This window comes from Hirundo rustica, chromosome 8, assembly GCF_015227805.2.
Source record: "Hirundo rustica isolate bHirRus1 chromosome 8, bHirRus1.pri.v3, whole genome shotgun sequence".
Classification (NCBI taxonomy): Eukaryota; Metazoa; Chordata; class Aves; order Passeriformes; family Hirundinidae; genus Hirundo; species Hirundo rustica.
In genome coordinates, this window is record NC_053457.1 from 34,800,502 (window position 1) to 34,813,001 (window position 12,500).

Here is a 12,500-nt window from a genome sequence, read left to right on the forward strand (position 1 = left end):
AAATTCAGATGCTCGGGAAATTAAAATTTCAAAGATCTGCTGCAAAAAAAAATCAATGGGTAAAGATCAATGCTCATAGAAATTTCATGAACTTTGAACTGATATGGGCATGATGATGAGAAGTGGTTGGAATTTCAGGTTGCTGATTGTTCCTCACCCAGATGAAAAGCAGCCTACGGGGCTGAGAGGAGGTATATACATTGGAGATGGGTTTTCGCTTTAATATTTTGTCAGACAAAAAAAAAAATAATAATTTTTAGTCTATTTTGGTAACAAGCACAAATAAGGAAAAAATCAGCCTTTCCGATGTGACTTGTAATACCACCACTTCTTAAGAGCAGCTAATGCTTTGCACATTAACACTGCAAAGAAATGAAATCGGTTCCCTTTGCAGCCGATTGCAGGTGCAAATTAATATTGTAAAATGAAGATCAATACATGGACAGGGCAAAATCAATAGTGGCTAAATTATTGCTGCATTTTCCTCCTCATTCAAGATGAGTTGTGTTTTCCTCTCAAAGTCAATACTTTGCAGCTTTTCTCATTAATTTCTCAATAAATTTGGCAATGAATTTCAATCACAGAACTCGGCAGGGTGAGCCAAGCATTGTGGAATGCATAGGAAATACAAAGGCATGGAGGGGTTGAACACATCATTCATCAGAAGGCACTCTTGCTTGTTGAAGCAGGACTAATATCCCTGGACTTACTAAGGACAACCTATTTACTGTAAAAAAAAAAAGAAAGAAAGAAAAAAATTTAAAGGCATTTAAGTTCTCCTCATTCCACAAAGAAACTAAAAATAGATTTTTCATTAAAAAACCAAAACGACGCCTTTGTCTTTATCTCCTCGATTTCTCGTAATTGCTTCACTTTCCCTCAGATGGCAGGAAGGGAAACAATGGCACTCACTCACTTGTTTCAATTACAGGCCTAAAATTCACAGGTCAGCTCATAATTACGTTCAATCCCATAATGATATAGAATTTTCCTTAAAATGCTCATGCTAACACGGGGAAAACTGCCTCCATACTGTTTGTTTGTTTATGTGTTTGCTTATTTATTTATTTCCCTCGCTGGAAAGCAAAGCCCTCCTCAAGTGTTGACATCCACAATGCTGGCTGGCTGTGAGAATGAATGGAGGGATTCTCCTGCCCTTCAATAACGGGAACTGCTTTTTATTCTCTTAATTTTGTCTGGCCTCTGTTTTTAGGTAGCCCCAAAAAGGCATCAGGGAGAACCTGGCGGGGAATACTGAGATGCAGAGCTGCTCACAGGAGAAGGACACGAGGACATGTAGTCATTGAATGAAGGGGAATGTCTTCAGACTGAAAGGGATTAGGTTTAGATGGGATACTGAGATAAATCCTCCCCTGTGAGGGTGTTGAGGCCTTGGCACAGGGTGCCCAGAGCAGCTGTGGCTGCCCCTGGATCCCTGGCAGTGCCCAAGGCCAGGTTAGACGGTGTTTGGAGCCATCTGGGATAGTGGAAGTTGTCCCAGCCCATGGCAGGGGGTCGGACTTTAAAGGTCCCTTCTGGGCCAAACCAGTCTGTGATAGGAGTTAACAAAGAAATATTGAAAGAGTGCTTTGAGGCTTCATTTGTGGCTTTGACATCTTTGAAGGTGAATGTCAAATCACTCAGTTCAGGAATCATCCCTCCTTCTCAGGGTCTGCTGTAGAGAGGTCAGAACAGACTTTGTACCCAAAAGTGGAGAGGGGAAAAAACATTAGGGAAAACACTCCCTGGCCTGTTGCAGCCATCCACCAGAGCAACCAGTGCCTCCCTTCTCCAGGAGAGATCAAAGGAGCACAAGGTGAGGGGAGGGAGAAAAGGGTGAGGGGCCAGCAAGTTATCAGAAACATGTTATAAGAGACAGCATGCATCTTCCCCAGATGTGCAGAAAATTAAGGTTTAAATACACTCTGTGACTAAAAATCTGTCCCTTGATTTTCAAGAGCCTGATACCAGCACTTGTGGGGTCTCAGCAGGACTGGTGCACCCTCACTGCACGAGAGATGCCAGGATGCTGCTGAGAAACATCTGATGGGAAGAGGGCGGTGGTCCCCCACCCTCAGATAATGCTGAGGGATTCTCAGCCCAGCCCCTCCAGGCTATCCCAGCACAGGAACTGGGCTCTTGGCACACCTTTTGGTGGTGGCACTCAGTGACAAGTGAAGCACTAATACCTCATGACCCTCAATTCCTCAAGGGCACCCGCACTTCCACTTCGACTGAGAACGATTGTGTTCCAGGCTCTGATGTTTGCCAAAAAAGTCATTACCATCATAATAGCTGCAGATTTACTTTAAATGAATGAATGAATGGATGAGATGGAGAAGGAGCAGGAGCAGGAGAGGGAGAGAGCAGGGGAGAGTGAATGAAAAACACTTTGCATGCTTCACAACGCTCTAAAAATGAGTGAAGCAGGCAGTACACAGGGACCTCATGCACCCTCTGCTTGTGTGTGCTCTCCTGTACCTCATCCAGGGCCACTGGGTGAGCACCTGGATAGAGGGATGGCATGTCTGGTCCCAGAGAGCCACATGATGGCTGGATTTATGGGAAGGGACAGCCTCACCTGGGACATGGACATGGACATGGACATGGACCCCAGTGTCCGCTGTTGTACAGACACCACTCTACTGCTGCTGTGGGCATGCAGAGCCAGTGATACTGGATATATTTAAATATTTAAAGACTTAAAATGTGAAGTCTGAAGTAGGGAATGGGAAGCACTTGGACTAAACCCAGTTGGTGTGCTGGTCCATGGAGTTGTATCAGACCACACATTTCCATGTGAGAACAGTTTGCAGGGTCAAAGAGCCACAAATTTGCCATCATTTAAAGCTACAGAATGAGCACACCATGAGAAATTGGGGATCACATCAGTGAAAAGCAACCCCAAGGAGAAGGACTTGGAGGTGTTGGTTGATGAGAAATTCTAGGAGACACAGTAATGTGCCCAGAAGGAATTTTTTTACAGGGAGGGTGGAGAGGCCCTGGCACAGGGTGCCCAGAGCAGCTGTGGCTGCCCCTGGATCCCAAGGCCAGGCTGGACATTGGGCTGGGAGCAGCCTGGGACAGTGGGAGGTGTCCCTGCCATGGCAGGGGTGACACTGGGTGGGATTTGGTGTCCCCTCCAACCCAAACCATTCCTGTTTTTAGCAAGGAACATTGCAAGGGAGGGAGTTGGCACTATTTCAGTGAAGGAGAAGGAAATCTGTGTGATATCAAATCATAAATGCTCTCATCATGCCAAGCAAGTCCCACAGCCCAACACATACGGAACTACAACAAAACATGGCATTTTATGAAAACAACATATGACTAAAATAACAAAATATTGTGCTCCAGAAATAAGGCACATTCCTGGTTTAGCAAAGTGTGTTACCATGTGCTACTACATCAAAGCAGCCAAATGTACATTTCAACTGCTCAATACTCCAAGGTACTTTACTAATTAAGATATATTTTACTGGAATAAACTGAGCTTTTATATTTTTTTCCATTTGGGGTATTATTTGGGAGTTTATTCCTTTGCTAGGCCACACAGCTGAATAAATATCTCCTCCTTACAGATGTGGATCCATCCCCACCCGCTTGCTTCCACACACACATTTTAGAAAATCATGCCAGAATTCTGCTACAAGAGCCTGAGAGCACAGAAATTCTTCCTGAAATTCTCCTGGCCACAGAGCTGGATTACACAATCCTTGTGCAATACAAGTGTTTCAGGTCCTCTGAATATGAGAGCAATGAAATGTAAGAATTTCAGGTACTCTCTAAATGATGCTTGATGGCAGCAAACGGCAAATGTGATCATTTGACTGTCGGCAGTGTCTGAGCTCTGCAGAGGTATTTATCCATCTCAGAACCATATGAAATCTGTGATGCCTCAGCAAACATCTGTAAGAGCTGGAATTCTGCACAACTTCGCCCCGTTTATATTCGGTAGTGATCACCCAGTGTAAGAATATAATACTGTAATATTTTAATATAATATTTAGACAAATAGGACTTATAATCAGATCCTTAAGATCATCTAACAGAGCTCCTACAACTGTATTCCTCTGTTGTATAATAATTTAAACAGAAATAGATCTTACTCAAAGTTGTGAAATCTCTGTATTACTTGTGGATATTGGAAAAATACCTCAAATAACTCACAGAATGCATAGAGTCTATAAAAAGCTTTATTAAATGCTTAAGCATGGTAGATGTTGCCACTTAAAAAAAAAAAAAGCAAGCCTGGGTTATTATTTTAATCATTCAGAATTCTGTTAAACTATCTGTTTAGGTTGCAATGGAAATTTAAAAATATTTATGCATGCTAAAATATACAGATATACAACAATATTCAAAATGAAAATACGTTTGTATGCTTAAGTTATTTATCATAGGGAAAACTGCAGGTGCTGAAGGTTTTAATTAGGTACCTAACAAAATTTAGAGTTTTCTGAGGAGCCATAATGTACATCCAAATTTAACAAGTTCTCAGGATTCTGCCAAAAAAAAAAAAAATCTTTTACTTCCATCCTTAAGAATTTTACATGTTGGGAATTTTGCAATTAAAAATTTTAACTATCCAGTCCTAGATTGCAACTTCCAAGCTTCTAAAATACGGGGATAGTAAAGGGAATTCATCAAGCATGGGTTGCTGGGACAGCTGCGTGCATCCCTGCATCTCCTGCTCCAGTGGCACATCCCCAACCAGTGGACATCCCTGGAGAGGACCATGGAATATTCCAGCTGGGATCAGCACCAGCTGACCCTCAACCAGCTCCAGAAGAGAACCCCAGCTCTACCAGGGAGCTCTTCCATCCACTCCAATTTTCATGGCTTCAATGGGAGTGGATTCAAGAATCAATGGTCATCCACAGGAATTTATATGCATCTTGTGAGTCTTAGAAATTCTTGTAAAGTACAAGTAATAGTGGACATCCAGCAGATTTTTTTAAATGCTTTTTGACATTTTTCCTTAGAAAATTGCATTCACTGCTGTTGTGATTTTTTTTTTTTTTTTTTTTTTTTTTCAAATGCAGATGAGGCCTCAGGCCTCAGCCAGTGCCTTTAAATCAACTTTCATGAAAATCACCTGGCTAAAAAAAGAATCTGTAACACACAGATTTCTGACATGAAAACACTTCCAAGCTTTTTAATTGCAGCAGTAGCACTGGAATACGCAACGGAATGAGTTTCAAAATACAGCAAAATCATTGTTCTCCTTGACCACGAGCTTCTGGATATTTTCCTAATTTCCATGTTATGTTTCACTCAACACAAAGGCCACAAAGTCCACATGTTTCTTTTCATCTCCACAGCACTTTCCTGAGAATACAAATTAATTTAATGGGAATACTGGTGTCATGGAGAGCAGCAACCAGCCAAACCCAGGAATTCACCTGGATATCTTCCAGTGCAACCCAGATTTGTCTGTTTGCTCTCTTGCTTTCATAATATGAGAACAAAAAGTACATTTTTAGTGAAAGATTTTATTTCCTGTCCTTCCACCTATTTTCCTTGATTTGAAACTTGGGGAAGTTTTCAGCCCAAGTGGCACAATCAAGCTATAGTAATAAAAAATAGCAGAAAAGCTAAAGTTATGGAAGGAAAAATAGAATTAGACAGTTTAATAATCAGGAAACTGATTTTACTATTTAACTCCAGACTGCATGTAACAAAATAGAGAAAAGCATTTTTTACCGTTTCTCAGAGAAAACAATGCAAAGGTTTTATTCAGCACTCAGATTTTCTTGATTATTACATGAAGCCAAGATGACCCTTTTGTCATTTTTTTTTTTTTTTTTTTTTCTTATTTTTTTTTTTTTTTTTTTTAAGATGAATTGCCGTGGCTTCGCTGCTACATTTTGTCAGTTTGGGAGCAGCAGAGTCAATACCTTCACCTTGACACGGAAACTTCGTGATTTATCAGTGGTGCTGTGACTCAGTGCTACCACGACCTGGCGAGGTGCAGCCACTCATGGCACCGAGAGCAGACTTTGGTCACAGCTACTTGGAAAAAAATAAAGCACTCTCTGATGATAGACAAATGTGTCTTGTTAGCAACAGCCAAAAAGCGCTTGACTTGTACTAATAACAAAAAGGCCATGTTGGTCACCATGGGTCTAAAGACGAAGCACCCTGTCACTGCCTTGGTTGGGAAATTAGCAAATAATGTTCCTTTTCCTTGATAAATGGGTGACAGTTCTCTCTCACCAATCATTTTTTAACATTTTGATGCATGTCTATGATCCCGCTGGAGGAACAGAAAAGTTTACTGGCCCTCAATTTTCCGATGATGAATGGAACACTCTAAATGTGCGATTTCTGTATGAGGTATAGTTCATTTTAAGCAATTCTAGTAAATGGGTGTCACTGATTAGGACAAATAGTCTACTTGTGCAATAGCACAAATGGTATGTCTCATTCTTCTGGCCTCCTTTGAGACAGAAAAGAAAGGGGACAGCAATGACCCTGATAAACCTGGAATTGCTACTGTTTAAAAAAGAGCTATTATATAATATACATTATCCAACACACTATTGACTTGATGCTACTAAATCATGTCTGTATGTTTAGCATTGGCCTATTAATTAAAAATGTATGTCATGCTCAAAAACCTTCTTTATACGGAAAGACACTTCACCAGAATCCCTTGCCCTCTGACTTATTGCTTTCAGAAAAATACATTTTACGCCAGGCCTATAAAGCAGTTTTACACATTAGCGGAGACTTTCTGGGTCTGACTCTTGAACACTAAACTTTGACTGACTTAATAGAGACCCAGCTTGAGGAAAGGGCAAGAATATTTGTTCTATCTTGATTTTTTTTTTCAGCTTGCTAACAACTGATACTGACACAAGGTCTGATCAATAAATAACCAATACTGTAATAACAGTGACTGTAAGTTGCTTCAGGACAACAGCACTTAACAGGAAAAGAAAAAAAAAAAAAAAAGAAATGCAATATATATGAATTAGAAATGCTGAGGATTTCATTAAAATGAATGTAACTGTGCCTTCTTTTTTTTTTTTTTTAAGGCTTTCCAATAAAACCCTGGATCCGTTCTATATATTTTTAGCATTCCTCTTGCAAAGTCACCAGATTTCATCCTTCAGAGCAATAATTGAATATGTACAAGAAATAATCAGGTGATTTAAATTTAACTAAGGCCTTCGCGTGGAGTTTAGCATAGTAAAAATAGTATGATTTGTGGGAGGCAATTAACAATCATTTGCTCTGTGGATACAAGTAATTTGTTTAAAGAGCACTGACCTATGAGACAGCCAGTTTGTGTTGGCTGTGATGGAAGGGAGCTATTGACTCTAAACAGTGTAACAGCGCCATTGACAGAACCGCATTTGAATGCGCACAAAACATCTCCCAAATACTTGAGGAGCACCAGCTCATTCTGAGGGGGGACGCGGGGTGGGGGCCAGCCCAGGAAAGCAGCCAAGGCGAGGTCTCCGTGCTGAGGGGAGAGCCAGCCAAGCCCAAAAATCCTGGATAACGTCGCGAGTGCAGCGGGGTTCCCCCCGTTGGTGCCGTGCCAGCCCTCGCGCGCCACAAACGCTCCGTCAGGAGGGACCCTGAGCCACGAGCAACGGGCTCAGGAGCTCCAAAGTCAACGTGAGCCTTTGTGCAAAAGGATGGTTCTGGTGTTCACATCCAGAAAATGCACTGCAGGCCTGGAATGGGTCCATGGGTTTGACACGGGCGCGTTCTGCTGGGGACGCGGCCGCGGTCGGACGCCACGGTCCCCTGCAAGGGAGCTGCTGCCTCCTGACAATTTGGGGCATTGCCTCAAAGCCAAAGAAGCTGTCAAAACAGGGGCGTGCAACAAAAACCTCAGGCTGGAAGCAGCCAGCATGAAAAGTTCCAAGGGCCAGGAATCATTCTTTGAAACTGTTTTGGTATTCTCTGGATCGGGCTATGCACCCTTTATTTGCTTGGGAAACTACACAAAACACAGAGAAAACAGGAAGGCAGTGGCACAAACACACTGTAAACACAATCCTGCTGCTCAGCTGAGAGCAAACCAACAGAATCTGCAGGGCTTAAAATATGTGTGTAAAGGTGCAATTTTATCTGTAACATAATTTCATTTCGAAGCATACAAATCACAATTTGCAATAATCAAATAAGGCTGCAGTGCTTATATTCTAATTAAAAAATAATCTCTGATATTTAATTTAGAAACCTGGAAGACTGTACCAGCAAAATTATGGCTACAACCTGCACCGACCACTCGATTTACCCACAGACAGCAAATTTTTCAGGTAGCACTTTAAAAATTAGTATTAAACAAGCAAACGCTGCACCGCTCGATATGTATTAAAACAAGTATTGTACCCAGTTATTAATTTGCACTATTCACTTTTAAATGCAGCAAATACCTCATTAATTTAATTTTAGGTGCCCACCAGTTTATATTGCATTTTACAGTCTAGAAGGCAATTTACTATTAACTGGCAATTACATACAGAATGATTGTTAATTCTGCTCCTAAGTGCTAGCTGCTTGAAAATTGTTATCTCTCTCTAATTTTTGACCTTCTTACAACAGGGGTGAGGTACACTGGGAATACAAAGGACTAGTAGAGAAGAGCCGGACATGTCATTTGTGACTCATTCTTTTAATTCACCGTGCTAATCAACTGAACTGCCACAATCTCCCAAGGTAATTGTATCTTTATAATAGTTGAAAGCAGCGGGCAAAAAGGCATGGATAGATGGGGAAAGGCCTTGCCTTTGCCTGCTGGGAGCTGGCGTGCTCCTGCTTCTGCGCCGGGCTAATGGGGGCTTTGGAGAAAAATCTGGAACTTTCGCATCTCCCTGCCCTGATGGTTTAATGTCTCAACTTCTGCGCTCACAAAGGCTTTGTGCACCACACTACACCCTTGTTTCATTATTCCGCAGCCTTGTTGCCCTATGGTCTACCTCCTGCTGGGAAGGTTAAATGTTAGAGTGCCAAGCCAGGCTGCAAGCATGGTGGGACACTGATGGGAAACAGATGCCCTGGGGACCCGGCCCCTCCCTCCGCCGGGCTACAGCATTTTCATTTTCTGAAATACAGCGAGGCTTGGCTTCCCTCTCAATGGCAGCTGTAATTTCCAAAGACTATCTCAGCCACCCTATCACTCCTGGATAAAGCAAAGCAGAAGTTTCTCGGTCAGGCAGGCTCTGGCTTTCTCTCTTTATTTTCTTATTGCTGGGATATCGGCTTTTGTTTCCCTCCAAAGGTGTTTTAAATATCTATTCCTGTTAAAGTGTTGCTAGTTTCATAACTTTATTACCATTTTATTCCAGTGGGAGAAGTTCATGACATTCTCATGATCCTTTTGAGCATCTTTATTTAGCAATAAAGAAAAAAGACCTTTCCAAGAAGGAAAAAATGAATGGTTTGTTCTTCTAGTTCCACACACATGTGCACTTACACATTAGAAATAACCTCAAAACAGAAAAATTAGCCAAATTTGCAAAATCCCCACCTCAGAAATCAGTTAAAGACATTACTCTGAAGCAAGTTAGAATTCCAGGCTCTGCCCTGAGAGCCAGACCGTCATCTGGTTCAAATCTGCGGCGCTTCCCTGTGCGCCGTGGAACTGCACCAGCTCCCAACAGCTCAAATATCTGGAACTCAGGCTGAGGCTTTTAATTCATTCATTTTTTCATTTTGTTGGACACTTCTTTTAGCTTGTCATACTTGCAGGATACTCCGCTGTAGCTTTGCAGAAACTTTACGTATACATATCTATGTGTCTATGTGTGTATCTATGTGTCTATATATATATAAAATATTGATCATAAGAGCATATTTAAGTCCACAACAGTGACAGCCCCACCTGTGCTCACCACCTTTGCAGCAAAACAACTCCGGCTTTGGGGATAAATCATCTGCCTCCAAAGCACCACAGTCACCACCATCCTATTTGGAAGCTCTGGTGAAACCCAATCCTAAAGATCAATAAATGTAAATATTCTCTCCTTCACCAGCCAGAAGTGAGGCACCCAGGTTTGGATGTCAGCGGTTTTGCTCAGGTTTTGATTTCTTTGGGGACAGACAGAGAGAATATAGGAATCTCAAGTGCTACCATCACTTAAAAGTTCATTTCAACAATAGACCTTAGGCAGACACAAAAACATATCCAGGATGCATTAACGGTTTCAGAAGTCCTCCCTTAAAACTACCCAGAAACACACTTTTCCCATTAGATCTAAATTAATAGCTAGAAACAGTTGCAGTCTAGTGGGAAAATATTCATCAAAATGCACATCATCTGCACATCATCTGCAATCTGCATTATCTACCCAATAAGCAGCGAGGACTCTTCCCGAATCCCTGCAGTCTGCCGAGTAAACAGTTAAAGGCTCTTTGTTTTCAAAAGAGAGATTGATTCATCAGATCAAATTTATTACCTAGAATCCTCGTCCAAAAGTACAGTAAATTAAATCGCTATTTCTCCCTTTTCCCTCCCCGCACCCCAGTTAAATTCATTGGTAAATGCCAGAAAAACTCTAATACACATTTCAGATAAAAAGCCAGCAATACTTCATCCCAAAATAAGAATTTTCATATTAAAACCACTGCAAAACCACAAAGTTCCGACTTTTTCTTGTGCTGTTGTAAATTAAAATCAAATGTATTTAAAAGAATTGGCATAAATAAATCATTCCCAGGCTTATGAGTTTGTATCCCAAGTTTCAGGTCTGAGGGAATATTTAGAGACAGATTATGAATAAGGTTGGATAAAGTCGTTTGGATCCAACAACAGCTCCTTGAACCGATGCCTAAAACTTCAACTGAACCTTTAGGGAAGTTCAAGAAGTTTGGATAGATGGCCTGAAAAATATTTTGCATCACTGAGCACTCCTTAACTCCTTTTTCTGGCTGGAGGAGGGTAGGAAATACCATTGTTAATCTATTTCTGGCCAATATGAAAACAGGAAGTAACAGACATCTTGTGAGGGAGCTGGATCCCATGGGACATGGAGACATTTTTGGGACCCAGGAGGTTGGATGAGCACCAGAGCTCCTGGGTGCCCATATGAACAGGTCTTTTGGGGTCCAGCTACCACCAGTTACATTTCCTGCAAGACACATCCTATTTTTAACAACATTTTTCATTCCTGAGTATAGCTAAGAGAAGGGAGTCCTCATCCCAAAAGGAGTATGGAAACCACACACTTACCAGTGTAGACGAATCTGCCGGGAGCACCTTTGCAGAACTGTTTGGATTTGTAGGAGAGAGTTACTTCAACAACTCCTGGAATGTGCCGTGGTGGTGTTTGAACTCTGATGGCGTGGGGTGTAATCAGCTACAAAAATCGCACAGAAAACATACCTTAAATCAAGATGGCACTGATAAGGCTGATGCCAGCCAGTTTACATAATCACAAAAACGACTTTCAATGGCGCTCCTTGTCTCCAAACTCTCCCTCCGTGCTGTCACGTTGGAAGACATGGGTCCTACAAGGTTTTTTTAGAAAAAGCTCTGTAAACGATCCTTGGTTTTCGTTTGCAGGAAAGGCCACAGGGCATCATTCATATGAAAATTGCCTCCATATGTCTCCTTAAGGCTACTCCTGGTAATTTTAACACTAATTGTCCAATTGTACTGGGAGACCTCCTGCAGCAAGTCTTCCACTAGAGGGCCGTGAAGTGCCTCGAGTACATTCCCGGCCGGGCAGTCGATTGTCACACGCGAATTCATGGTTAAAAAGGCACCGTGAAACAAAACCTCATGATACCTCATGTCAATAGCCTATTGACAGCTTGTTAAAATCATTCATGGAAAAAATGTTACAGTTCAAAGCCCACCAATTTAGATAGCTTACCTCACTCCAGACCAACATAGTTCCAAATACGACTTGCAAGCCATCAAAGAAGTTGTCTCCGATTATGATGACAGTAGCCCCACCAGTAGTCCAGCCTTCACTAGGACTGATGGCCTTTATGCACGGAGTAGCTGCTTGTACAAGACAGAAAATCAAGACCTTAATACCCCTCCTTGCCCGACACGAGCTCTCTTTCCCCAATGACAAACCATGCAAAGCACAATAGGAGGAAAGTGCACGATTTCTCGAGGAGGCACACAAAGGGCAACCGTACATCAGCATGTTGATGTATTTAAGGCAAACTATTAAATGTTTTATAAAGCAAAGGCCAAGCAGCAGAACACCGGTGAGCAAGGAAAAACTGGCTTGATATAGCAAATTGTATGTCAGGGCAAATATGGCTATTACAAATGATTAAGCATCGCATGCATGTGGCATGTCGATTTATCTGCTTTGCTGTACAGATCTAAGCAGAGTCAATCAAAAGGTTGTTGAGGGAGATGGAAGAGCAAATGCTCTGAATTTCGATTCCTCATAAGCAGCTAATTGGGTTGGGCTTTTTCATCCGCGAACTTTGCCTTTTGGTTCAAAACTTCATTTTCCTCTGTCACTCCGTAATTACTACTTTTCACTTTTCATCAGGAAAAAATCAAAAGCACT

At 41.8% G+C, this 12,500-nt stretch overlaps 1 protein-coding gene across 2 annotated transcripts in view; it reads right to left on the reverse strand.

Moving 5' to 3' along the window:
• The window catches only part of EBF3 (EBF transcription factor 3), a 122,531-nt gene that overhangs the window by 22,250 nt on the left and 87,781 nt on the right, over window positions 1-12,500 (reverse strand). For both annotated transcript variants that reach the window (XM_040071761.2, XM_040071762.2), the window contains exons 9-10: window positions 11,841-11,971; window positions 11,195-11,321 (exon numbers count right to left, since the gene is read on the reverse strand). In XM_040071761.2, coding sequence (XP_039927695.1) covers window positions 11,195-11,321; window positions 11,841-11,971 — 258 coding nt within the window. The remainder of the gene's footprint in view (window positions 1-11,194; window positions 11,322-11,840; window positions 11,972-12,500) is intronic.